At 38.1% G+C, this 27,473-nt stretch overlaps 1 protein-coding gene across 1 annotated transcript in view; it reads right to left on the bottom strand.

Moving 5' to 3' along the window:
• LOC106094579 (uncharacterized) overlaps positions 1-27,473 on the bottom strand; it is a 46,456-nt gene that overhangs the window by 5,546 nt on the left and 13,437 nt on the right. Inside the window, exon 3 of the mRNA XM_059366281.1 lies at positions 14,558-14,907. Within this exon, the coding sequence (XP_059222264.1) occupies positions 14,558-14,907 (350 nt within the window). The remainder of the gene's footprint in view (positions 1-14,557; positions 14,908-27,473) is intronic.

Raw genomic sequence — 27,473 nt, 5'->3', positions numbered from 1 at the left:
TGTATGCTGGTAGGTATATTGTTCCAAAGACGGATGGAGTATATAAAAAATTGTTGTTCTGATCTAGAATATTTATGGCGTATCGGAATAATATTTTTTCGCCGGGTTGATCTCGCAAATTGAAGAATTTCAAATAGATAGTTGGGTTCCCTTGTATATATGATTTTATGAAGAAAAAGTAGACATTTAAATTTAAGGAGGTTGTCAAAGCTCATGTTGAATATTTGATATGAGTAGGATGATATTCTTTCGTGGCGTCTCTTTTTAAATACATATCTTGCAATACTGTTATACGCTATATGTAGCCTTTGTTTGTCGTTGTAATTGCAGTTTGCAAATATTTCAACTCCGTAAAGTAGTACTGGAACCAAGTACGATTTCGCTAATGTCATTCGAATATGTAGCGGAGTTGTGCTTTGAACTGCCCATAAGTTGCGAAGCATCCCATATGTCTTGACGATATTACTTTGAATGTGGTTTGTCCACGTTAGCCTTTCGTTGAAAGTTACACCAAGGTTAGAAGATGTTGAAACAATTCTTATTGGAGTATAATTAATTGTTAATGGGTATTGTGCAAGCAAATCCGATCCATTTTTCGAGATTACCACACACTTTGACTTTGCTGGATTAATTTTTAACTCATTTTTAGTAGCCCAGTCGTTTACACGTTCTAAGTCCTGGTTTAGTCTGTCGACGCATTCAGTTAATTTTGTTAGATGTGTACTTGTATAAAGTTGAACATCATCTGCATAAAGATGAATATTAGTGTTTCGCAAAACACTAGGCAAATCATTTACATATATGCAAAATAACAAGGGGCCAAGTATAGAGCCTTGTGGGACACCACTTTTTGTATTAAGGATATTTGATACCATTCTGTTATGACAGACAGATTGCGATCTGTTGTTTAGATATGATGAAATAAGCCGGCATGCTGGTTTAGAAAAGTAAAACAGTTTCTCTAGTTTCCAAATAAGGATTGAGTGGTTGACTGTATCAAAAGCTTTGCTGTGGTCAAGCAGTACCAGAATTGATAACATGTTGTTGTCCATATTCAATCTCAGATTCTCAATAACATCGGTAAGTGCAGTTATGCAACTCCTTTGGGATCTAAAACCAGACTGTCGCTCCGTTAGTAATTTATTTGTGCATATGTAATTATTAATCTGCTTATGCATTACGCGTTCCAAAACTTTAGATAAATACGGTAAAATTGCAATTGGTCGAAAGTCATTGTTGGACTTTGGAACAGGAATAATTTTCGTGTATTTCCATGAATTAGGAAAGAGAGACTTAGTTAGGATTGTATTGAATAAATATGTGAAATAAGGGAGACATTTAGGAAGCAAAATTTTCAAAAATTTAGGAGATAGCTCGTCCATTCCTTCAGCGTTGGAACTTATTGAGAGAAAACATTCCAAGACTTCACTTTGATTAACACATTGAAAGCAGAAGGTAGAGTCTGAAAGGTTATTGACCGAAGATGGTGATATATTTACGAAATTATTGATTGAAGAGTTTGGTGTCAGATTTTGGTGGTTAGCAAACATTTGATTTAAATCCTCAACATTCATGTCCGGAGTGGAAATATTTTTCTTTCCGATGCCAATACTACGAATAACCTTCCATTTTGATCCACTATCTACTGCCGTGGTAAATTTCTGACGATAGTATTCCGTTTTCAATACTTTGATTTTCTCATTGACCTGGCGTCTTGCTTCTTTGAAATTGTTATATAGAATTGTGGTTTTATAATATTTCCAACGTTTATATAGGGTATCTCTTCTTTGAATCAAATTTTTGACTTCGGGGGTAAACCAAGGCTGTTGTTTATGTATACCTTTTATTATTCGCAGGGGTACACAATAGTCATATAGCAAAGAAATGTGATGTTGCATAAAACTAACTTGGTCCTCAACAGATTCATAACCATATATTGCATCCCATGCAATATTGTTAGATAAATCGTTCAACAAGTTGTAGTTAAGTTTTCGAAAATCGCGAATCTGGTATTCTGTTTGATTTTTCTTTAGATTTACATCGTACTTTATAAATAATAAGTCGTGTTTGGAAAATGAGGGTGCAGAAAGTTGATCATACAGAAGAATTTTTTCCCGACAATTAACGAAAATGGCATCAATCAGAGTATTTCCAGTGTGAGAGTAGTGTGTAGGAATTGTGGTATTTACGGAATATAGTCCAAAAGTGTTCATGGCATCAGCAAATTTACTTTCAGAAAGTAGATTGCTATTATAATCTCCAGAAATAATTACATCACTATAGAATACTGTGAGTTCTTCAATTGCATCGGTAAAATAGCCAAATGGAACGTTGCGATTTGGTCTGTATACTGTTCCAACAAGAATTTTTTTATTATCAGCACAAAACAACTCCAGGAATAAATATTCCATTTGATTATCATTATTAGATTTAAGTTTTAAATTACATTTAAGTTCATTTCGAAGATACATGCACACCCCACCGGCATTGGTTACTCTGTCGGAACGAAAAAGTTTGTAGCCTTGTAGCTCATAGATGGAGTCTGCAATGTCTGAGTGGAACCATGTCTCGGATACACATATAATATCGATATTTGATGAGATGAACGTCTGCCTGAATTCGTCCATTTTGTTGTTTAAACTCTGGGCGTTAATATGAACTATCGACAATCCAGTTTTTTGTTTTGAAAGTACTCTGACCATATTGTAAAGACCGTCATTGGAACAATGGTTAACGTTAAGTGTCAATTAAAAATTTTATTCTGCAACGCATATTAATTTGATAAACAAAGTTAGTAGTAATGGTAAATGAGACTAGACGGTTTATGCAAACTTGATATAGGATCATATGAAGTCTTATGTTTGATATTTTTCTTTGAATTAGGTTTATATACATTTTGTTATTATCTTTATATGATTTGTTGAGGATTAAACAGAGTAACTGCAGTTTAGGATTAGCGAAAGAAATTGTTGAGATGTTCCAGAGAATCAATTCGTACACCTCTATCTTGTTCAGTTTGCTTCACATAAACTAGCCCCCGCAAAGTGAAAGCAGCTGATAATAGTTTTTGTTTTTTATATTTTATTGCGGTTTTATATATTTTATAGTTTTCTTTTGTTAAGTCTTCGTTAACAAACAAGTGGTTATTGCTATCAAAACCACACATGGCAATCGAAAGTTGAGTTTTGTTTTCGCGTCTATACTTCGATATGGTTTTTAATATAAAATTTTTATCATTTGGCGAACACAATTTTACCAAAATAGTACCATCAATTATGTTGCTATTAGAGTTACGAATTCGATGTACGCTTATGACACTAGGAGTTACAATTTTTAGAGAATCACACAGGCATTTAAATATCTCAAAAGTATTTTCATTCTCATATGATGGAATGCCAGTTAATCGTAAGTTACATGATACATTCAAGTTTTCTTGGCGGCATATTTTAAATTTTAGCTCATTTATCTCAGTTTTAAGATCATTTAGACAACTTTGAGATTTTTCCATTTCGTTCACTCTTAGTGTTAGATTATTTAAGTTATTTGATAGCTAAAGAAGTTTATTTTCGAGCGCACCAATGGCATTTGCAACTGCTTCATCGATTTTGGCTGTTATTATTTCAGTCTGTCGAGCAAATTTTTGTTCTATTAATTGAATTAATTTTGGTGATTTATTCTTTGAGGAAGTTGGTGTATTTTCTATTGGATGTTTGTTAATTTTAGGGGTATTAAACACAGATTTTACTGATTTTGTGACTTTTGTACTCATTTTGATGATTAGTTTTATTCGATACTGTTAATGCGTTAAGATTCTGTTCCTACAGGGTTATAGATATGATTGTACTGTGTAAAAACGGCCCGCGGTGCATATGTTAGTTATCAGCTGATGTTTGTTGTGGTGAATATTTATTTATCTTTATTGTTAATCGGTTAACATAAAAGTATAAATGTCCAATGGAAATTTGGCAAATGTTAATAAATGTGATCACTTTTATTAAAAATATCAGCTTAAAATGGACGCTGCCGACGTATCTGCCACAATATTTGCATTCACTAGCAACTTTTGAAACTTTAAATGCTGTTTTTATAGTCGTAAAACTTGGTAAGCAAACACACAGGACAACTCAATCGGAGCTCAAACAAAACACGTTCGCACTTGTTAACAGTTGGTTCGCACTTGTTAACAGTTGGTTTCTTATTCGAATTGGCTGAAATTTTGCATTTAGTGTTTGGACTTTTATATGGTCAAAATCGGTTCGTAATCTGATATGTCTACCATATAAAGCTATCTTCAGATTTGACTTCTTGAGTGTCAACAAGGCTAAATTACCACACGATTTGATTGAAAATTTGCACGTAAAGACTTTCTACAACTTCCAGCAGCCGTGCTAAGTATGTACCAAATATTAAACGGTGTATATTTTATGAATTCGAATAGTCATTACAAGCACTGTAGCGCGCAAAGAAAGAAAGTGGCATAAACAAAAGAATATCAAATAACATCTACAAAGCCACAGGCACTAGCCAATGTTAAATGAAATTAATATCACGGCCACCACTTGCAATACATTTTAACACATTCCACTATTGCGGCCAAGTAACTCTTTCTGCCGACATTGTTACATTTCTTATATACTTTTTGGGAGAATGCAAAGGCATTGACCTTATAATGCATTTGCATTTTGTACAAAGAACTTAGAAGTAAGAAATACCTGTATGTATTATGTATAAGTGTATTGAAAATATTGATTTTGGGGAACTATTGAATAACGCCGGCAGAGCCGATCATTTTGTATAAATTTAATGGATTTTATCCAAGGAACACATTCAATAAAGAAATGTCACCAGGCATATAGTTGCTTGACATCAACCAACCTAGTTTGGTTTAAAAGTACGGCTATAATGTGGAGGCACGTTGTGCCGATCTTATAAACGTATTGTATCTCTTGAGCCGAATGTAATACCAACTCCAAAAAACTTCCTCTTTTTTAAGACGTGCTCTGTTGTAAAGTCTTCGGACCTCTTCCTCAATGCTGCGAATCTTCCCGGACGTCCAAGGGTTTTCTGGAACAACTATCATCGAAGCACCTCACTATTGCAGTCGTAATCTTGTTGACATTGTCGTCAATGTGTTCTACGTTTAAAAAATTTAAATTATATTGGCCAATTGTTCTTCTCTTGAATCTTCCGAATTTTGTGTAGTATGTTTTCAACTTATTACGAAAGCTTATCGGGTTCGGCGCTGGCCTTGCTATTCTAAGCCTGATGTAGCGATGGTCTGGTGGAGTGCTCCTTGGAAACTCACCAATATTGAACCTCATCGATCAGATTTCCGAGCATTTTGTCACATCTAACACCCCTCCCTAATTTATTTTGTTTCCTCAACAGCCGTTGCAGCTTCGAAGTAGGTGGCGGTGTCGGAGAGTCGAAAGGCAGATAAAGTGATGCCAGGTATGCTCCACCGTCTCCCTGTCTCATCACTGTTGACAACTCTGGGGAAAACATACGTATAGTAAACATTTTCGTGACAAAAAACGCAGGTCATCGTTCAAGTACCAGTGTTAGCAAAGAATAATTGGTAGTTCATATGGTTCAGTCCAGAAAGTTTTTTCCGGGTAGTCTATGGCTCCTGAATTAAGGCAATATGAATCTTGTCCTTGCTGATTTTCTCCATCAGAGCCTGAGTAGCTCCCTCGCTCCGGTGGAGGTTTATCCGAATGACCTCAATCACTGGTCCTCCAGTAAAAGGGCATCTTGGAAGGGGGAGATCGTCTCAATGTCTGCTCCCTGTTCTTTAGACTGTATTGAGTTTCCTGTCACTGCACTGCCTTATATTTCAATATTAGGGTATTCGCCTATCCTAGTCTTCCGACTCTTTATAAAGTGGGTAATGGTTTCATCGTCGGATGCATTGAGTTTCCCGTCACTGTACTGCCTGATGTTTTAATATTGGGATCGTTGCCAATCCTAGTCTTCCGAATCTTGAGAAAGTCAGTAATGGTACGATTGTCTGGTCCTTGTTCATTAGGCAGTATTGAGTCCATCGTCCCTGCACTGCCAGATGTTCCAATATTTGGATCTTTGCCTATCATGAGTAAATAAGCTTCTTGGGAGTAGGTTATTGTCTCATCGTCGGCTTCCTTTGTGTTAGGCGGCATTGAGTTCTCTGACGCTGCACTGCCTGGTGTTTTAGCATTAGGATCTTTATCCATTCTAGTCTCTCTAATCCCGAGAAAATCGTTGATGGTTTCGTAGTCGGGTCCCTCGGTATCGAGTATCCAGCCACTTTACTGCCTGATGGCTCTATATGGGGATATTTGCCTATCCTAGTCTTCCCAATCTTGAAAAAGACGGCCATAGCCCCGTAGTACTCCACGCCTTTAGTCATAGCAAAACTTCTCACGTAGACTTGATCAATGTCCACCACAAGGAGAGTTCCTTCCTCCTTCTCCTTTCTGTGGAAGACCTCTTGGCTTTCTTGTTTAAGACGAATTTGCCGCCCGCACCCTTGATGAAGATCATCGCCTTTGTGGGCTATGGGATGTCTATCTTTCTCGCAAGGTCGAGCTTTGCGCCCAGGGAGAGCGAATACTTCCAACGAGCTTTGTGATGTAAACAATTCACTCTGCTGACGCAAAGCGCAGCGATAAGATGCCCCCTCCATACTCATAGCTCGATATCCGTATGGGTGGACCCCCTTCAGATTTCAACACATGATCGAAAAGCCGTTCGTTTACCAGATGCTGCACTTGTGACCGATGATCTGGTGGAATCCTATCGGATACACAGCCGATATCGATGACTGCATAAATCATCTCATCTCTGTTGTGCTTCCTTGCCACTACGTCGTAAGAGGGCGGCTCCTTACCTTTCTCAACGACCATCTTCCTCTGGCTGGGCGTCCTTTTGGAAGTCACAGTCCTCCATGAAGACTCATCAGCCGTGCACGCTTCTTTCGTTGCTGTTCCGACTTTGTCTTCCTCCGCAGGACTGTCTGGAGTCTCCATTGTGGGAGGGCTGGCTTGGTCTTCCCAGAATATTTGAAAGCGGGAGCTCTTTCTCCTTTCCAACATTTTAGCAGTTTAATGTTCTTCGGGAGATCTGATTCTCTTTCCAGCTTCCGTAGAAGTACTGGAATGTCAGTTATATCCCTTCCAGCATCCTGCACTTCCGCCAGGTTGGGCCGGCGTTGCCGGTGCATACTCCTCTGTCCTCTTCGTCGTACCTTGGATTGTTTTCTCGGTCTTCTTGAGAGTTTAACAAAGCCCTCGCTCACATCTACCCGCTGTACTCATCTCTTGATTCGGCTGCGATGACTGTTTCATTGAAACTGTAGATGTCTAAATCTGAATCGGAAAGGTTGGGGACGATCTGCGCATTCTTCTGGCTTGTCCGTCTGACGACTGGTTGTGCGCTTGAAGCATTACTCTCGACTAAAAGTGCCAAGCCACCCATATATAAAGGCGGACAACATGCTACGGTCTGGTGCCACCACCGCAGGTTTTTAGGTTTTATGAGTCTATTTTAGGACAGTCTGTCCCTGCCCGTCTGCCGAAAGCACGCTAACTTTCAAAGTAGTAAAGCTAGCCGCCTGAAATTTTGCAAAATTTACTTCTTATTGATATAGGTTGGGTTAGGATTGCAATATGTCCACGTTTAGATATAGCTCCCATATAAACCGATCTCCCGAATATACTTTTTGAGCCTCTAGAGGGCGCAATTTTTATCCGATTTGGCAGCTCTTATCCGAGTTGGCTGATATTTTGCATGTTGACTTTTCTTATAACATCTAACAGATGTACATACCCTGATATAGTTTCCATATAAACGGATCTCCCGAATAAACTTTTTGAGGCTCTAGAGGACGCGATTCTTTTTCTAACATATAAAAATCCCATGGGGATTTCTTGTTATGACCTCTCATTATCCTTTTTTAGTTTCTGCTTATAAAGAGAATCCGTCCAAGCACCTTGACATATGCGATCCATGATGTAGCGGAGGGTATATGGGATCCGGGCCGGCCGAACTTCTTTAACTTTTATATAAACTGTTGGACAACATTTAACATTTAATCAGGGATTTGGATCGGAGCGGAGCAGGACTATTTTTGTCGGAGGAGCAGTGGAGCGGGAGCGAAATTTTTTGAACAAAGAGCGGACCGGGAGCAGAGCGGTTTCCAATCACAAAAACCACTCCGCTCATACAAAATAAAAATCTTTAAAATACACATTTTTTGGTTTGCGAACTTGCTATTTTATCGAATTAAAACATATATCTACAATTGTTAAATTAACATGAGATAACTTTCGTTATATCGTTGTCTAAAACATATGGATAATATTTTAAAAAGTTGCGTCTTAAAGTCAAAACAAGTAAGAAGTAGATGAGTGCGGTAGGACCGAATCTTGTATACCATCTACCATTGATGGCAAATGTCAAATTCTTTTTATAAGCAGGAACTAAAAAGGATCAATCAACAAACTCCATGGTTTTTATATACCCACCACCATAGGAAAGGAGGTATATTCATTTAGTGATTCCGTTTGCAACAAATCGAAATACATATATTCTGTATAGTCGTTACATTCTTAGAAGATTGATGTCTGTGTGTCTGTCCTTCTGTGTGTCCGCATGTTGTAATCACGCTACAGCTTTCAGAAATTGAGATATTGGGTTCAAGTTTAACACGGATTCGTATTTGGCTATACGCAGGTTAAGTTCTTGAACGAGCAACATCGTTGCCATGTAGACCAATCTCCCGGTTTAGGTTCATAAGCCCATAAAAGCCGCATTTATTATCCGATTTCGTTGAAATTTTAAACAGCTTAAGGCCACCGACATCCGAACCGAAAACCATATCGGGTCATAAGTAGATATTGCTGCCATATAGACCGACCTACCGATTTAGGGTTTTAAGCCCATAAATGGCCGTATTTTCTAATTTCGCTGAAATTAAGAACCAAATATGCTCCAGATCGGAGCACATTTTGATATAAATTTGGAAAATGGAGTTGCACTAGGCCACTTGATATCCGAATCGCGCATGGTTCATATCAGGTCATATTTCGATGTAACTGCCATATTTACCGATCTGCAGTTCTGGGATCTTAAGCCACAAAATCCTTAACTAGTAAACTGTGACTTATATAAACTTCTCGGTACCTGAACCGAATATTATCCAAATCGGCCCATACTTTGACATTAATATAGATATAATAGCTGACCCGGGCCCGCTCCGCTGCGCCTTCTTTTACTTTATATGGAACAAAATTTCCCTGGAATATTTATTTTCGACAATTAAAGATCTTTTAGTGAAATACCATGCTACGAAAATAGTATATCACTTGACTAACATTTAACAATATAAGTGCCTTTATCTGAACCCCATATGAGCTTTATTGGTCTAAGAATTTAAGTGGGGTTTTCGGAGGAGAGGTGGTCGCCCAGATATTTGGCCCTGAAAAAATATCAGAATCGTGGTCTCCTCTCAAATACCATTTATTTTAACCCCATATTGTTATTGGCTTAAGAGGAGTTTACAGGATGAGGCGTCCCCCAAACACATGGCCCCAAAAAAGGTTATCAAATTCGTTTTCTAATCTGAAAAAATGTTTTCCCTTTGGGGATATTTTCGGAAAGGGATGATGCCCTAAATACACGGTCCTACATTTGGATATAAAATTCGTATTCTACTCCCAAATACCTTTATTTGAGCCCCATATTGCGATGGTCACCAAATAATTGCTGTTTGTGGGGTATTTTGGGACACATTGTCATGGTCGGTAAATATGCCCGATTTAGGGGTATTTTGAGGAGTTTGGTGGTCCCCCAAATTCTAAGCGCTGAAAATATATCAGCAACGTGCTCTTTTCTCATCTATCTATGTATCATTTATTTGAGCCCCATATTGCCATTGCCCTCAAAATTGGGGATCATATTCGTTTTCTAATCACATTTAAACTCCTTATTGCAAAAGTCAGCAAATATTTCTGATTTGGGGTATTGACCCTAAAAGCTATAAATATTTAGTTCCACTCTCTTTAAGACCGAAATTGTCTTGGTAAGAAAATACGTCTTATTTGGGGGTTGCAATGGTGGTGGGACGCCCGCTAGACAGTTGGCTCCTAATGTTGATATCAGATACGTGGTCTACTCCCATATACCTTTAATTTGAGCTCCATATTTCCATAGTCGGCAAACATGACCGGCGTGGGGGTGTTTTGTGGGATGGGCGGCCACTCAGTGAGTTGGCCTTGAGTATATATATCGGATTCGTGCTCCACTTTAAAAATCATCTTATTTGAGCCTCATATTGCAATAGTCAGAAAATACTTTAATTTTGGGTGGTGTTGTGGAGGTGGGGTGGCCCCATAGACACTTTTCCCAAATATTGATATCAAATTCGTGTTTTACTCCCAAAAACCTTTTATTTGAGCCCCATATTGCTATGGTCTTAAATTTGTCCCCTCTGGGGGATGTTTTTGGTGAAAGGCGGCCCCCCAAACACTTGGTCCCATATTTGGATATCAGATTCGTATTCTACACTCAAATACCTTTTATTTAACCTCCATATTCCCATGGTCATGGGAAAACACCCCCCAGTTTGGGGGGTGTTTTGGGGAAGGGGTGGACCCCCAGAAACGTGGTCCCACATTTGGATATCAGATTCGTATTCTACTCGCAAATATCTTTCATTTGAATCCCATACTGCCATGGTCGGCAAATATGTCCGATTTAGGGCTGTTTTGGGGCTTGGGTGGTCCCCCTAGCACTTGGTCCGACAACTGGATATCAGATACTTTTCCTCATCATAAATACTTTTCATTTGAGTCCCATATTGTCGTGATTGGTTTAAATATATGTTTGGTAGGTTTTAGGGTGGGGCAGCCCCTAGGTACTTTATGCGAAATTTGGATACCAAATTTTTATTTTTAGGGTACTATATGAGAGCACACAAAATTTCGCTTAAATCGCACAACCCATCTCCGAGACCTGCGTTTCTGAAAATTAGGGTAAGGGGGAGGGTCCGCCCCCCCCCCCCCATCAGATATCAAAAAATGTAGTACCCTATTTTCACCACGGGAACATTGTGCACCATCTGTGAAAATTTCATGAAAATCGGTTCAGCCGTTTCTGAGTTTATAAGGAACACACAAACAAACAAATCTACAAACAAACACAAATTGATTTTTATACCCTCCACCATAAGATGGGGGGTATACTAATTTCGTCATTCTGATTGTAACTACTCGATATATTCGTCTGAGACCCCATAAAGTATATATATTCTTGATCGTCGTGACATTTTATGTCGATCTACCCATGTCCGCCCGTCTGTCCGTCCGTCCGTCTGTCTGTCGAAAGCATGCTAACTTCCGAAGGAGTAAAGCTAGCCGCTTGAAATTTTGCACAAATACTTCTTATTAGTGTAGGTCGGTTGGTATTGTAAATGGGCCATATCGGTCCATGTTTTGATATAGCCGCCATATAAACCGATCTTGGGTCTTGACTTCTTGAGCCTCTAGAGTGCGCAATTCTAATCCGATTGGGATGAAATTTGGCACGACGTGTTTTGTTATAATATCCAACAACTGTGCCAAGTATGGTTCAAATCGGTTTATAACCTGATATAGCTGCCATATAAACCGATCTTGGGTCTTGACTTCTTGAGCCTCTAGAGAGCGCAATTCTTATCCGATTGGAATGAAATTTTGCACGACGCGTTTCGTTATTATATCCAACAACTGTGCTAAGTATGGTTCGAATCGGTCCATAACCTGATATAGCTGCCACATAAACCGATCTGGGGTCTTGACTTCTTGAGCCTCTAGAGTGCGCAATTCTTATCCGATTGGAATGAAATTTTGCACAACGTGTTTTGTTACGATATCCAATAACTGTGCCAAGTATGGTTCAAATCGGTCCATAACCTTATATAGCTGTCCTATAAACCGATCTTGTGTCTTGACTTCTTGAGCCTCTAGAGGGCGCAATTCTTATCCAATTTGAATGAATTTTGGCACGTATTTTGTTATGATATCCAACAACTGTGCCAAATATGGTTCAAATCGGTTCATAACCTGATATAGCTGTCATATAAACAGATCAGGGGACTTGACTTCTTGAGCTTCTAGAGGGCGCAATTCCTATCCGATTTGGCTGAAATTTCGCAAGACGATTTTTTATTGTTACTTTCAACAACTGTGTCAAATAAAGTACAAGTCGGTTCATAACCTGATATAGCTGCCATATAAACCGATCTGGGATCTTGACTTCTTGAGCCTCTAGAGGTCGCAATTATTATCAGATTTGCCTGAAATTTTGTACGACGGATTCTTTCATGACCATCAACATACGTGTTTATTATGGTCTGAATCGGTCCATAACCCGATACAGCTCCCATATAAATCGATCTCCATATTTTACTTTTTGAGCTCACAAAGAGCGCAATTCTTATTCGAATTGGCAGACATTTTACACAGGTCTCCAGGTCTCGCTCTAATAGCAGAGCAAATCTTTTCTTATATCCTTTTTTTTGCATAAGAAGAGATGCCGGGAAAATAACTCGACAAATGCGATCCATGGTGGAGGGTATATAAGATTCGGCCCGGCCGAACTTAGCACGCTTTTACTTGTTATATATAAGATTAGGTTTATAATAAAATATGATAGTAAATATATCCATGGTGGTGGATGTTCAAATTTCGGCACGGCCGAACTTAATGCGTTATTACATGTTATTTAAAATGTGGTTTAGAATTGCTTCCGATATATGCTTAAGAAGTAAAGTTGGATGCTCTCTTTATATAGGACCGATAGACACCGATTCAGACCATACATGGCATGGATATTGGAGGTTATAGGAGAAAACATTATGCAAAATTTCTGTCAAATCAAATAAAACACGTTTAGGAAGTAAAATCGGAGGTCGGATCATGGGTAGTTGGAGGTCATAGGAAAAACAAGTAAAAGCGTGCTATGTTCGGCCGGGCAGAATCTTATATACCCTCAATGTGCTCAAGAAGTAAAATAGAGAGATCGATTTATATGGGAGTATCAGGCTATAGACCGATTCAGACCATAATAAACACGTATGTTGATGGTCATGAGAGAATCCGTCGTACAAAATTTTAAGCAAATCGGATAATAATTGCGTCCTCTAGAGACTCAAGAAGTCAAGATCCCAGATGGGTTTATATGGCAGCTATATCAGGTTATGAACCGATTGGAACCTTATTTGGCACAGTTGTTGAAAGTAAGAATAAAATAAGTCATGCAAGATTTCAGCCAAATCGGATAATAATTGCTCCTTCCAGAGGCTCAAGAACTCAAGACCCAAGATCGGTTTATATGGCAGCTATATCAGGTCATGGACCGATTTGAACCATACTTGGCACATTTGTTGAATATCATAACAAAACACGTCGTGCGATTTCATTCCAATCGGATAAGAATTGCGCACTCTAGAGGCTCAAGAAGTCAAGACCCAAGATCGGTTTATATGGCAGCTATATCAAAACATGAACCGATATGGCCCATTTACAATACCAACCGACCTACACTAATAAGAAGTATTTGTGCAAAATTTCAAGCGGCTAGCTTTACTCCTTCGGAACTTAGCGTGCTTTCGACAGACAGACGGACGGACGGACAGACGGACGGACATGGCTAGATCGACATAAAATGTCGCGACGATCAAGAATATATATACTTTTTGGGTCTCAGACGAATATTTCGAGTAGTTACAAACAGAATGACGAAATTAGTATACCCCCATCCTATGGTGGAGGGTATAATAATGCAAAATTTCACCCAAATCAGATAAGATAATAAAACAAACCAAACTTGTTTGGTTTTGTATCGACTCGCTTAATATCAATTAGACGGAATGTAGTAAAATTAGGAGGCCATCGTAGCGCAGAGTTTATCATGTCCGACGCTGAACGCATGGGTTTGAATCCTGGCGAGACCATCAGAAAAAATTTTCAACGGTGGTTTTCCCCTCCTAATGCTGGCAACATTTGTGCCATGTAAAACTTCTCTCCTAAGAGGTGTCGCACTGCGGCAAGCCGTTCGGATTCGACTATAAAAAGCCCATAAGGGGCTTGAGCCCATTGAGCTTAAACTTGAATCGGACTGCACTCATTGATATGAGAGAAGTTTGCCCCTTCTCCTCAGTGGAATGTTCATGGGAAAAATTTGTTGTGTTTGTAGTAAATTGTGTACACTAAGGTATGATTATCCAAAAGAAAAACATAGATTTTCATGTCCGCCTTTGACGCTAAACGCCTGGGTTCAAATTACGGTGAGAACATAAAAATATTTTCAGCAGTGCAGCTACATTTGTAAGATAATCAGCCGTGTAAAACTTCTCTACTAACACAAATGTTGTCCTTCTGCGGCAAGCCGTTTGGACTCGTCAATAATTGAGCTTATGTGAGAGAAGTATTCCGCTGTTCCCTAATGGAATTCTTATGCCAAAAATTCAAATAAGTCCCTATATGCAATACGGATGTCAAAATGTATCATTGGCCATATACTCGTTTTTCATACTTACAAAATATTCTAGATGTCGGTCAGTCATCAATTTAATCTTGGCTGGCTTGATTGCCGGTGCTGTTCGCAAGTATGCTGCGGGCGTGAGGGTATGCGAACTTAAAGCAGGTGCAATGGGGGCATATCTATAAAATCCAGCTCCATGTGGACCTATACCACCAATGCCATGATCATAACCACTGAGGGGTGTAAAGTCACCATGTATACCGCCAATGAAATTGGGACTACCGCCATGGGCGGATACTGGTCCAGCACGGCCCGCGAAACCATGTGCAGCTTGTCCCAAAACGGTTGAGTAACTTAAAGCAGGTGAAGAGCCAAAATGACCCAAACTAACAGCTCCATAGTATCCTATAAAGAAAGAAAAGAATTAAAATAATATACTCTCTCAGTTTATTATATTTATAACCAGTAACACGATGCAACACTAATCATTAATTGCAAGTTCTTTTTCCAAGGAGACAAAAGCTGAACTCTACACAGAAAAAAATAAAAATTGCTTTCAATCACGAAAATAATTGATCCAATTAAGTTTATATTCGAAACTGCTTCAGTCACGAAAATGATAATATTATTCACCATTTTTGAAGAGGAAAATGAAAACATTTTCAATTAAAAAAATTGCGTATTCAATTAAAAAAAAGATTGCAAATGTTGAATTTCTAGCTAATGGACGCAAATAAAAAAAATGAAATTTTTAGAAATTTTCAATAAATTTATTTTTTGAAATCTGGTTCGTAGAACCGGCTGCCATGGGATTGCATAAACTTTTAGAAATGTCGGACATATGGACCTTTGAAATCTCTGTCCAGTTATATCGTAGGATGCTTAAGTAAAATAAATTGAAGGCTATAATGCAGATAATATGTAACACCAACTTGCAATTTAAACATTTTTCGATCCAATACATGATTCAATTAATTTTAAATTGAAAATTAAAAAAAAAATTCAATTACGACTGTAATTTAAACATGTAAAAGCGTGCTATGTTCTGCCGGGCCGAATCTTGGGAACCCACCAACATGGATTCTGCTAAAAATTTATACAAAAACTAGTAAAAGCATGCTAAGTTCGGCCGGGCCGAATCTTATATACCCTCCACAAGGATCGCATTTGTCAAGTTCTTTGAATGACTTTTTCAAATGCAAAAACACAAGTCATAGAAAAACACCACCTCCTAAAATTTCAGGCAAATCGAGTAATACAATAATTGCGCCCTCCAGAGGTTCAAAAGTCAAACTGGGAAGTCGGTTTATATAGCAGCTATATCAGGTTATATACCGATTTAGACTATACATGGAACAGTTGTTGGAAGTCATACCCAAACGACATATGCAAAATTTCGACCGTTTTGGTTAAGAATTGCGCCCTCAAGAAACGCAAGGAGATCGGTTTATATGGCGGCTATATCAGAGAATGGACTCATTTAGACCATACTCGACACGCAAAATTTCGGCCACATCGGATAAGAATTGCGAAGATTAAGAAGTCAAGACCCACGATTGGTTTTTACGGCAGTTATATCAGGTCATCAACTGATTTCAACCATACTTAGCACAGTTGTTGGAAGTCATAACGAAACACGTCATGCTAAATTTCAGCCAAATCCGATAGAAACTACGCACGATAGAGGTGCAAGAAGTTTTATCGGGAAATATGTTTATATGGCGCCTATGTCAGGTTATAAACTAATTTAGACTATACTTGCCACCGTTGTTGGGAGTCATACTAGAACATTTCATGCAAAATTTCAGCCAAATCGAATATGAATTGCGCCCTCTAGAAGCTCTAGAAGTCAAGAAACCAGATCAGTTTATATGACAGCTACATCAGGTTTGAATCATAATTGGCACAGTTGTTGAAAATCATAACAAAACACCTCTTGCAAAATTTCAGCTAAATCGGATAAGAATTTCACCCTCTAGTGGCTCAAGAAGTCAAGATCCAAGATCGGTTAATGTGACAAATATATCTAAATATGGACCGATATGGCCCATTTACAATCCCATCCGACATACACTAGCTAGCTTTACCTATTCGAAAGTTAGCGTGCTTTCGACAGACGGACATGGCTAGATCGACTTAAAATATCGTGACGATCAAGAATATATATACTTTATGGGGTCTTAGATTCATATTTCGAAGTGTTACAAATGGAATGGCGAAATTAGTATACCTCCCATTCTATGGTGAAGGGTATAACAAGTAAAAGCGTGCTAAGTTATGCCGGGCCGAATCTTATATACCCTTCACCATAGATCGCATTTGTCGAGTTCTTTCCCGGTATGTCTTTTTAGACAAACAAAGGATAAAAGAAAAGAGTTGCTATGCTAATTGAATTGAATGTTGGAGACCACAGTAGAAGTCTATGTGTAAAATTTCAGCCAAATCGAATAAGCATTGCGCCTTTTAGGGGCTCAAGAAGCTAAATAGGGAGATTGGTTTATATGGGGAGCTGTATCAGGCTATAGACCGATTCAGACCATATTTGAAACGTATATTAGAGGTCATGGGAGAAGCCGTTGTACAAAATTTCAGCCAAATCGGATAATAATTGCGCCGTCTAGTGGTTCAAGAAGTCAAGAACCAAGATAGGTTTATATGGCAGCTACTAGCTGACCCGGGCCCGCTCCGCTGCACCTTCTTTTACTTTATATGGAACAAAAGTTTCCTTGGAATATTTATTTTCGAAAATTAAAGATCTTTTAGTGAAATACCATGCAAACTTGACTAACAGTTTAACAATATAAGTGACTTTATCTGAATCCCACATGGTCATTATTGGTCTACGAATTTAAGTTTGGATGTATTTAAGATGTATTCCATTCTTAAAATACTTTATTTCAGCACGATATTCTCATGATGTCTGATTTAGTGGTGTTTTCGGGGAAAAGGTGGTCCCCCAGATACTTGGCCCTGAAAAAATATCAGCATCGTGCTCTTCTCCCAAATACCATTTATTTTAACCCTATATTGCCATTGGCTTAAGAGGAGTTTACAGGATACCTTTCATTTGAGCCACATAATGGCATGATCGAAAATTTTTTTTCCTTAGGGGGTTGTTTTGGGAAAGGCGTGATGCCCTAAATACATGGTCTTACATATAGATATCAAATTCGTATTCTACTCCCAAATACCTTTATTTTAACCCGATGCGATGGTCACTAAAAAATTGCTGTTTGTGGGGTATTTTGGGAAAGGAGTAGACCCCCAGAAAATTAGTCCCGAAAATGGGTATATATTCTTGCTCTACACCCCAATACCTTTGATTTTAGCTCCACATTGACAGGTCGGTAAATATGCCCGATTTAGGGGTGTTTTGGGGATTGGGGTGGTCCCCCAAACACTAAGCCCGGAAAATATATCAGCAACGTGCTCTATCCTCATATATCTATATATCATTTATTTGAACCCCATATTGCCATTGCCCTCAAAATTGGATATCAAATTCGTTTTCTAATCTCCTTACTGCAAACTAAACTCCTTATTGCAAAAGTCAGCAAACATGTCCGGTTTGGGGTATTGGCCTTGAAAACTATAAATATTTAGTTCCACTCTCTTTAAGACCCAAATTGTCTTGGTGAGCAAATACGTCTTGGTTGAGGGTTTTTATGGTGGTGGGACGTCCCCCAGACAGTTGGTCCCTAATGTTGATATCAGATACGTGGTCTACTCCCATATACCTTTAATTTGAGCCCCATATTTCCATAGCCGACAAACATGACCGACTTGGGGGGTGTTTTGTGGGATGGGCGGCCACTCAGTGAGTTGCCCTTGAAAACATATATCGGATTCGTGTTCCACTTTAAAAACCCTATTATTTGAGCCTCATATTGCAATAGTCAGCAAATATTTACTATTTGGGTGGTGTTGTGTGGGTGGGGTGGCCCCATAGACACATTTCGCGAATATTGATATCAGATTCCTGCTTTACTCCCAAAGACCTTTCATTTGAGCCCCATATTGCTATGGTCCTAAATTTGTCCCCTTTGGGGAATGTTTTTGGTGAGAGACGGCCCCCCAAACACTTGGTCCCATATTTAGATATCAGATTGGATATCTTATTCTACATTCAAATACTTTTTATTTAAGCCCCATATTCCTATGGTCAGTAAATAAGTCCTGGTTAGGGGGGTGTTTTAGGAAAGGGGTGGACCCCCAGAAACGTGATCCCATAGTTGGATATCAGATTCGTATTCTACTCCCAAATATCTTTCATTTGAGTCCCATATTGCAATGGTCGGTAAATATGTCTGATTTAGGGGTGTTTTGGGGGTTGGGTGGTCCCTCTAGCACTTGGTCTGACAATTGGATATCAGATACGTTTTTTTATCCTAAATACCTTTCATTTGATTCCCATATTGTCGTGATTGGTCTAAATATATGTTTGGTAGGTTTTAGGGTGGGGCAGCCCCCTAGGTACCCTATCCGAAATTTGGTTACCAAATTTTTAATTTTTAGGGTACTATATGAGAGCACACAAAATTTCGCTTGAATCGCACCACCCATCTCCGAGATGTGGCGTTTCTGAAAATTAGGGTAAGGGGGAGGGTCCGCCCCCCCCTTCAGATATCAAAAAATGTAGTACCCTATTTTCACCACGGGGTCATTATGCACCATCTGTGAGAAAGAAAGAAGAAAAGATTGGTTCAGCCGTTTCTGAGTCTATAAGGAACACACAAACAAAGAAAGAAAGAAACAAACAAACCTACAAACAAATACAAATTGATTTTTATACCCTCCACTATAAGATGGGGGTAAGCTAATTTCGTCATTCTGTTTGTGACTACTCGAAATATTCGTCTGAGACCCCATAAAGTATATATATTCTTGATCGTCGTGACATTTTATGTCGATCTAGCAATGTCCGTCCGTCTGTCCGTCCGTCTGTCCGTCCGTCCGTCCGTCTGTCTGTCGAAAGCACGCTAACTTCCGAAGGAGTAAAGCTAGCCGCTTGAAATTTTGCACAAATACTTCTTGTTAGTGTAGGTCGGTTGGTATTGTAAATGGGCCATATCGGTCCATGTTTTGATATAGCTGCCATATAAACCGATCTTGGGTCTTGACTTCTTGAGCCTCTAGAGTGCGCAATTCTTATCCAATTGGGATGAAATTTTGCACGACGTGTTTTGTTACGATATTCAACAACTGTGCCAAGTATGGTTCAAATCGGTCCATAACCTTATATAGCTGTCATATAAACCGATCTTGGGTCTTGACTTCCTGAGCCTCTAGAGGGCGCAATTCTTATCCAATTTGAATGAATTTTGGCATGTAGTATTTTGTAATGATATCCAACAACTGTGCCAAATATGGTTCAAATCGGTTCATAACCTGATATAGCTGTCATATAAACAGTTCTGGGGACTTGACTTCTTGAGCTTCAAGAGGGCGCAATTCCTATCCGATTTGGCAGAAATTTCGCAAGACGTTTTTTATTGTTACTTTCAACAACTATGTCAAATAAAGTACAAGTCGGTTCAGAACCTGATATAGCTGCCATATAAACCGATCTGGGATCTTGACTTCTTAAGCCTCTAGAGGTCGCAATTATTATCCGATTTGCCTGAAATTTTGTACAACGGATTCTCTCATGACCATTAACATACGTGTTTATTATGGTCTGAATCGGTCTATAGCCCGATACAGCTCCCATATAAATCGATCTCTCTATTTTACTTCTTGAGCCCACAAAGGGCGCAATTCTTATTCGAATTGGCTGACATTTTACACAGGTTTCCAACATATAATTTAATTGTGGTCCAAACCGGACATATCTTGGTATCGCTCTAATAGCAGAGCAAATCTTTTCTTATATCGTGTTTTGCATAAGAAGAGATGCCGGGAAAAGAATTCGACAAATGCGATCCATGGTGGAGGGTATATAAGATTCGGCCCGGCCGAACTGAGCACGCTTTTACTTGTTTTTACTTATAAATTATTTGAATTACATCAGCAATGAAATGAACAATTTTAAGGACTCGGAAACACAATTTTAAAACCCCCAAAATGATCACCCGGTTTAATTTACTTTTTAAAATAATTATTTCAAATGAAACGTTTTTTTTTTTCTTGGAATTCCATAATGCACAATACAGCATTTAAGGCAATCGGTAGGGAAATCACAGTGATTAAGGGACGAAATCCATCAGCCAGAAGAAAGCAGCATTGATTGTAGTAGACATTTTTTAGTTCTGTTGGCTAACACCTTTATTAAAATTTTTGATAAATAATGGGAATGCCCTAACGAATGAAATCGGAAAGTCTTTTTGCTTCAAAATCTATCTATCTATAAAAAGAATTCGTGAAAAATATAAGTTTTCACTGGAAAACACGACATAATACCCACCTTAAAAAAAGAAATGTGTAAAAATAATATTAGTCAGCAAACTTTTATCTATGAGAGTAAGTTTTATATTACACTTACGTTTGCCGCTATGTAATTTGACATCAAATTGTTGGCAACGGTGATAACATCTTGGTGTTTCGGATTTTTAGTTCTACCACCTGAGGCTTGGGCCGCCTTAACATTATTTTTCTTAAGGACAAAATTGTAATGAAATTCTTTCTAAACAAATTTTAATGAAATTTTTCTAAAGACAAAATTTCAGCGTAACATTCTGCCATGACAAAACTTCAGCACGGGTTGCCTTTCATATTTCAGGATTGGATGAACCATGTGTTGCAGTCTGCCAACTGCCAGCTCTAACGTTAACTTGATATTTTTGAGGTTTTACGTTCTCAGAACGTTTTGACATACGAGCGCTATTTGTGTTGTTTACAGTAACTTAAAAGATTCATCTTGCCCAAAAAATGATATTAAATCATTAACATTTTCGTGCGATTATTTTTTACAACTTTCGACGTGCATTAACTCAACTACAGTGCATGGATGAACTTAATTCAATTTTTGGCGATGAGGCTCGATCAAGGCCTAGTGTTTATCGATGGTATTGTGAGTTCAATCGAGGTCGTAGTTCACTTCAAGACGAATTTCGTGTAGGTTTTTGTTCCAAAAACCATTGATGTTGTGTGCCAACTGATTGCAAGATCGTCATATAAGCTATCGTGAGATTGACACAACCTTGGGCATTAGTAGGACCGGTATACATTCAATATGTCATGAACATTTGACCGTCAAAAGAATTTGTTCGCGTTGAATGCCAATCGCTCAAAAAAAGATTCGTGCCGATTGGTCGAAAAAAATGCTCTAAAGATGCGAAACAGCTGAATTTTTGAGCACTCTAAACATCGATTTTATGAATAATTCGCCGTATAGTCCTGACTTGGCACCTAAAGACTTCTTTTTATTCCCCTACGTAAAAAATAAAATCAGAGGTGAACGTTTATCGACACGTGAAGAAGCGGTTAATGTGTTCAGGATGCATGTTTTGGAGATACCTCGATCAGAGTGTCAAAAGTATGGATCTTAATGGGAAATATTTTGAAAAACTATAAAGTGATTATCGATGGTTAATATTTGTTTCTGTGTTCTTTAACTCTGAAATATAAAAGGCAACCCTCATATATACGTTATTGATCATCGTAAAAATCTAAGACGATCTTGCCTTATCCGTCCGTCTGTCCGTCTATCATCAAAATTAATGATCCGGTACATACTGCTAGGATGTGCCTGCATCCCAAATTTCAGATTTGTAGCTCAATCTATAAAGAAAGTACTAAATAGCACTAATTACAGCACTTAAATACTTTTTATTCCACTCCTGGTACGATTTCAACATATCATATATTTGTCAAAATATCGATAATTTTTAGCAAATTTTGTAATTTTACCTTTCTTCGTTCATTGTAAATAAAAGTAAATAAGCTATTTCGTACTTTTTGGTACAAAAATGTATGATTTGTTATTAACTCAAACTTAGTCTCTCTAAGTCAATCCATAAGGAAAGTATGATATGGTACCAAATACGGTAATAAAGTCACGTTTCCATTATTATTTTTCATATTTTTTCTATCTATCCCCTTTATTTCGCAACAACACCTATTCGTACCTTTTTTGGTACTTTTTTGTTTCTAAATGTGCAAAAACTCTTTTGGCATGCTAATTAAGGTTGCCATTGTGTACCTTAATACCAAAATTCAAAGCTCTACCTCAATTACCAAGGTACCAAAAAGTACCAATTGCGGTACTAAACGTACCATTTTTCCCACTTCCGGTACTATTTTGAGAAATTGTTGTCACCAAATCTTATTTTTTCGAGACTCTCTTTAAATTGAGCCTAAAATGATAATTCTAGCCCTATCCTTTCGCGCTGGATAAAAAAAGCACCACTTCGTTATATGTAGTACCTAAACGTACGAATTCATTCTTTAGAAAAAATGTTAAAAAATTTTTTCATAAAAATTTTGTCTTTAGGAGAGTCAAAAAAATTTTTTAAATGTTAATGTTGTCTTAAAAATAAAATTCGAAGGGGGTCCGTACTGAAGTTTTGTCATAAGATAATATTATGCTGAAATTTTGTCTCTAGATAAATATCATTAAAATTTTTTTAGAAAAAATTTCATTTAAGATTTGTTTTTACTAAGAATTTCATTACAATTTTGTCCTTAAGAAAAATAATTTTTGGTTTTTTACAACATTATAAATATGAAATTTTGTGATTAAAAAAATGTTAATGAAATTTTTGTTTAGAATTGTGTGTTTACAAACAAACAAACAAACATAAATTCATTTTTATATATGGTATATAGATTTCGAGGTAAGCTGGGCACATTTTTTTCACTGAAAAATAGTCTTTAGAAAAAATCATTAAAATTTAGTCTTAAGGTGGTCCTGGTCCAATCTAAATTTTGTCTCTGTAGAATATTAAAAAAATATTAAATTTTGTGATTTTAAAAAGTTTTAATAAAATTTTGTGTTTAGAAAAAATTTAATTTAATTTTTTTTCTATACACCAAATCGTTTCGAGGGGTGGAGGGCCTCGGGCGCGTGCCCAAATAGTTAGTTCTACAACAAATAAAACCATATTTCGATATAGCTGCAATGGGGGCATACGCTATGAATTTGTACTGGATTATGACGAACAGTGGTTTGCACACATATATCTAGGGTTGTGGGTATTCAAAGTTCGGCCCGGCCCAAATTAACGCTTTTTTACATGTTTAAAGACAACATTTCTTTAAAATTTTTTTAATTTCAACAAATAAAAGCGTGTCAAGTTCGACCGGGGCGAATCTTGGGAAGCCACCACCATGGATTCTGCTAAAATATGGGAGACCCTCTGGTTATAGACCGAATTGGACTGTACTTGGCGCAGTTATTGAAAGTCATTACAGAACACTATATGCAAAATTCAGCCAAATCTAATTAAAATCGTGGTTTGTAAAGGCTCAAGAAGTCAGATCGGGAGACCGGTTTGTATGGGAGCTATATCAGATTCTTGACCGATTTAGACCGTACGTGGCACAGTTGTTGAAAGTCATAACCGAACACTATGCACAAAACTTCTGCCAAATCTGATAAAAATTGAGGCTTCCAGGGGCTCAAGAAGTCAAATCTGGAGATCGGTTTCTTGACCGACTTGGACCGTACTTAACACAATTGTTGGAAGACGTAACAGAACACTACATGCAAAATTTCAGCAAAAGCAGACAAAAATTACGGCTTGCAGGGCCTCAAGAAATCAAATCGGGAGATCGGTTTATATGGGAGCTATATGCAAATCTGAACCGATATAACCCATATATGGTTTGCCCCTGTTCCTTATTGGAATGTTCATGGGAAAAAATTGCATTTTACATGGTTTCTTCGGAGAAACTTATTAGAATTGTATGTAGTTTACGTTTTTGCTATACGATTTTTATACGCAACACCATAGGGTGGGGGTTACTAATCTAGTCAATCTGTTTGTAACACATCGAAATCAATATTTCGATGTAGGATAGGACTGTACGATAGGACCCTATAAAGTATATATATTCTTGATCGTCTCGAAATTCTGATTCGAACTAGCCATGCCCGTCGTCCGTCTGTCGTAATCACGATAGCGATCGAACGCGTAGAGATACCGCTTGCAATTTTGCACAGATACTTTGTTTTAAATAGGTCGTTGGGGATTGCAAATGGGCCATATCGTTTAAGATTTGGATATAGCTCCCATATAAATCGATTTTCCGATTTAACTTCTTGAGCCCTTACAAGCCGAAAATTTTGCCCGATTTGGCTAAAGTTGAGCATGTAGCGTTTTGTTATGATATTCAACAACTGTGCCAAGTACGGTGGAAATAGGTCAAGAACCTCATATAGCTCCCATATAAACCGATCCCCCGATTTGACTTCTGGAGTCCCTGAAAGCCGCAATTTTTATCCGATTTGGCTAAATTTTGCATATAGGGTGCTAATTGGACTTCCAACAACTGTGTCAAGAACGGTTTAAATCTGTGTATAACCTGATATAGATCCCATGTAAATCGATCTCCCGATTTGATTTCTTGAGCCCCTGGAAGCCGCAATTTTAATCCGATTCTGCTGAAATTTTGCATATAGTGTTCTGTTATGACCCTCAACAACTGCGTCAAGTACGGTCCAATCCGTTCTTAAACTAGATATAGTTCGCATATTGTAGCAGAATCCATGGGGGTGGGTTCCCAAGATTCGGTCCGACCGAACTTAGCGCGCTTTTATTTGTTTCCTATTACTTTGATATTCTTGTAATCAAATTACAGGTCGCATTTGTTGTCCGATTATAGAAAAATTTTGCACAAGTCACTTTTTTGGTCCAAGAACGAACGCTACTGATTTTGAATAAAATCGGTTCAGATTTAGATATAGCTCCGATATATATCTTTCATTCGATTTGGCCTTTTAAGGCTCGGTTCAGATTTAGAAATAGCCATGCAGAGGTTAGCATGTCCGCTTATGATGCTGAATGCCTGGGTTCGAATCCTGCAGCACGCCGTTCGGACTCGGCTATAAAAAGGAGGTCCCATTGAATTTAAAATTTAATCGGGCAGCACTTATTGATTTGCGAGGAGTTTGCCCCAGTTCCTTAATGGAATGGTCATGGGCAAATTTGCATTTGCATAAGTTCAGCCGGGCCGAATCTTGGGAATCCACCACCATGGGTTCTGCTAAAAATTTATACAAAATAAATATAGTTGAAGGGCATAAGTGTATTCAACATACTAAACTTCTGTTAAACTAGCAAAAATTAAAGCTTCTAGGAACCGAACAAGGATGATTGAGAGACCGGTTTACATGGGATTTATATCAGGTTATAGACCGTATTTGGCACAGCTGTGGGAAGTCAAAACAGAACACCGCCTGCAAAATTTCAGCCAAATCAGACAAAAATTGCGGCTTGTAAGGACTTAAGAAGTCAAATCAAAAGATGGGTATAAACGGGAGATACATCAGGTTATAGACTTATTTGGACCGTACTTAGCACAATTAATGGAAGTCATAACGGAACACCACATAGCAAATTTCAGCCAAATGAGGCGAAAATTGCGGGCTCCAGGAGCTCAAGGAGTCAAATCGGAAGATCGGTTTATAGGGAAGCTATATCAGGTTAGATACAGATTTGGGCCGTACTTAGCACAGTTGTTGGAATTCATAACAGAACACTTGATGCGAAATTTCATATTTCATTATATCTAAAACTGAACCGATTTGGTTTAAAAACAATAGCGTTCGTCCTTGGACCACAAAAAGTAACTTACATATTTTGAAGTCATGGTTTGTTCGAAGAAACTTCTTAGAATTGTATGTAATTTACATTTTATCTATACGATTTTATAAAAAAAACAAGTAAAAGCATGCTAAGTTCGGCCGGGCCGAATCTCATATACCCTCCACCATTGATCGCATTAGTCGAGTTATTTCCCGGTATCTCTTTTTAGACAAACAAAAAATAAAAGAAACGAATTGCTATGCTATTAGAATTGAGTGTTGGTCTATAAAGTCTATGTGTAAAATTTCAGCGAAATCGCATAAGAATTGGGCCTTTTAGGGGCTCAAAAAGTAAAATACAGAGATCGGTTTATAAGGGAGCTGTATCAGGCTGAAGACCGATTCATACCATATTTGACACGTATATTGAAGGTCATGGGAGAAGCCAAATCGGATAATAATTACGCCCTCTTGCGGCTTAAGAAATCAAGATCCCAGATCGGTTTATATGACAGCTGTATCAGGTTATGAACCGATTTGAACCATATTTGGCACAGTTATTAGAAGTAATAACAAAACACCTCATGCCGAATTTCAGCCAAATCGGATACGAATTACGCCCTCTAATGGGTCAAGATCCAAGATCGGTTTATATGGCAGCTATATCAGGTTATAGAGCGATTTATACCGTACTTAGCACAGTTGTTAGACGTCATAACGAAACACCGCATGCAAAATGTCAGCCAAATCGGATAGGAATTGCGCCCTCTAGAGGCTCAGGAAGTCAAGACCCCAGATCGATTTATATGACAGCTATGTCAGATTATGGACCGATTTGAACCACAATTGGCACAGTTGTTAGAAACTATAACAAAACATCTCTAGTGGCTCAAGAAATCAAGATCCCAGACCGGATTATATGACAGCTATATCAAAATATGGACCGATATGGCCCATTTACAATCCCAACCGACCTATACTTAAAAGAAGTATTTGTGCAAAATTTCAAGCGGATAGCTGTACTCCTTCGTAATTTAGCGTACTTTCGACAGACAGACGGACGGACATGGCTAGATCGATTTAAAATATCATGACGATTAAGAATATATATACATTATGGGGTCTTAGACGAATATTTCGAGGAGTTATAAACAGAATGACGAAATTATTATACCCCCATCATATGGTCGAGGGTATACAAATCGACCCGGCTTAACATAGCTCTGGTGTTTCTTTGAATGCTGGATGTTTGTAAACTCCTATCGCTTCAATACAAAAGATTATT

The sequence above is a fragment of the Stomoxys calcitrans genome, chromosome 1 (genome assembly GCF_963082655.1).
Source record: "Stomoxys calcitrans chromosome 1, idStoCalc2.1, whole genome shotgun sequence".
NCBI lineage: Eukaryota > Metazoa > Arthropoda > Insecta > Diptera > Muscidae > Stomoxys > Stomoxys calcitrans.
This window is presented reverse-complemented; position numbering and strand designations above follow the sequence as displayed.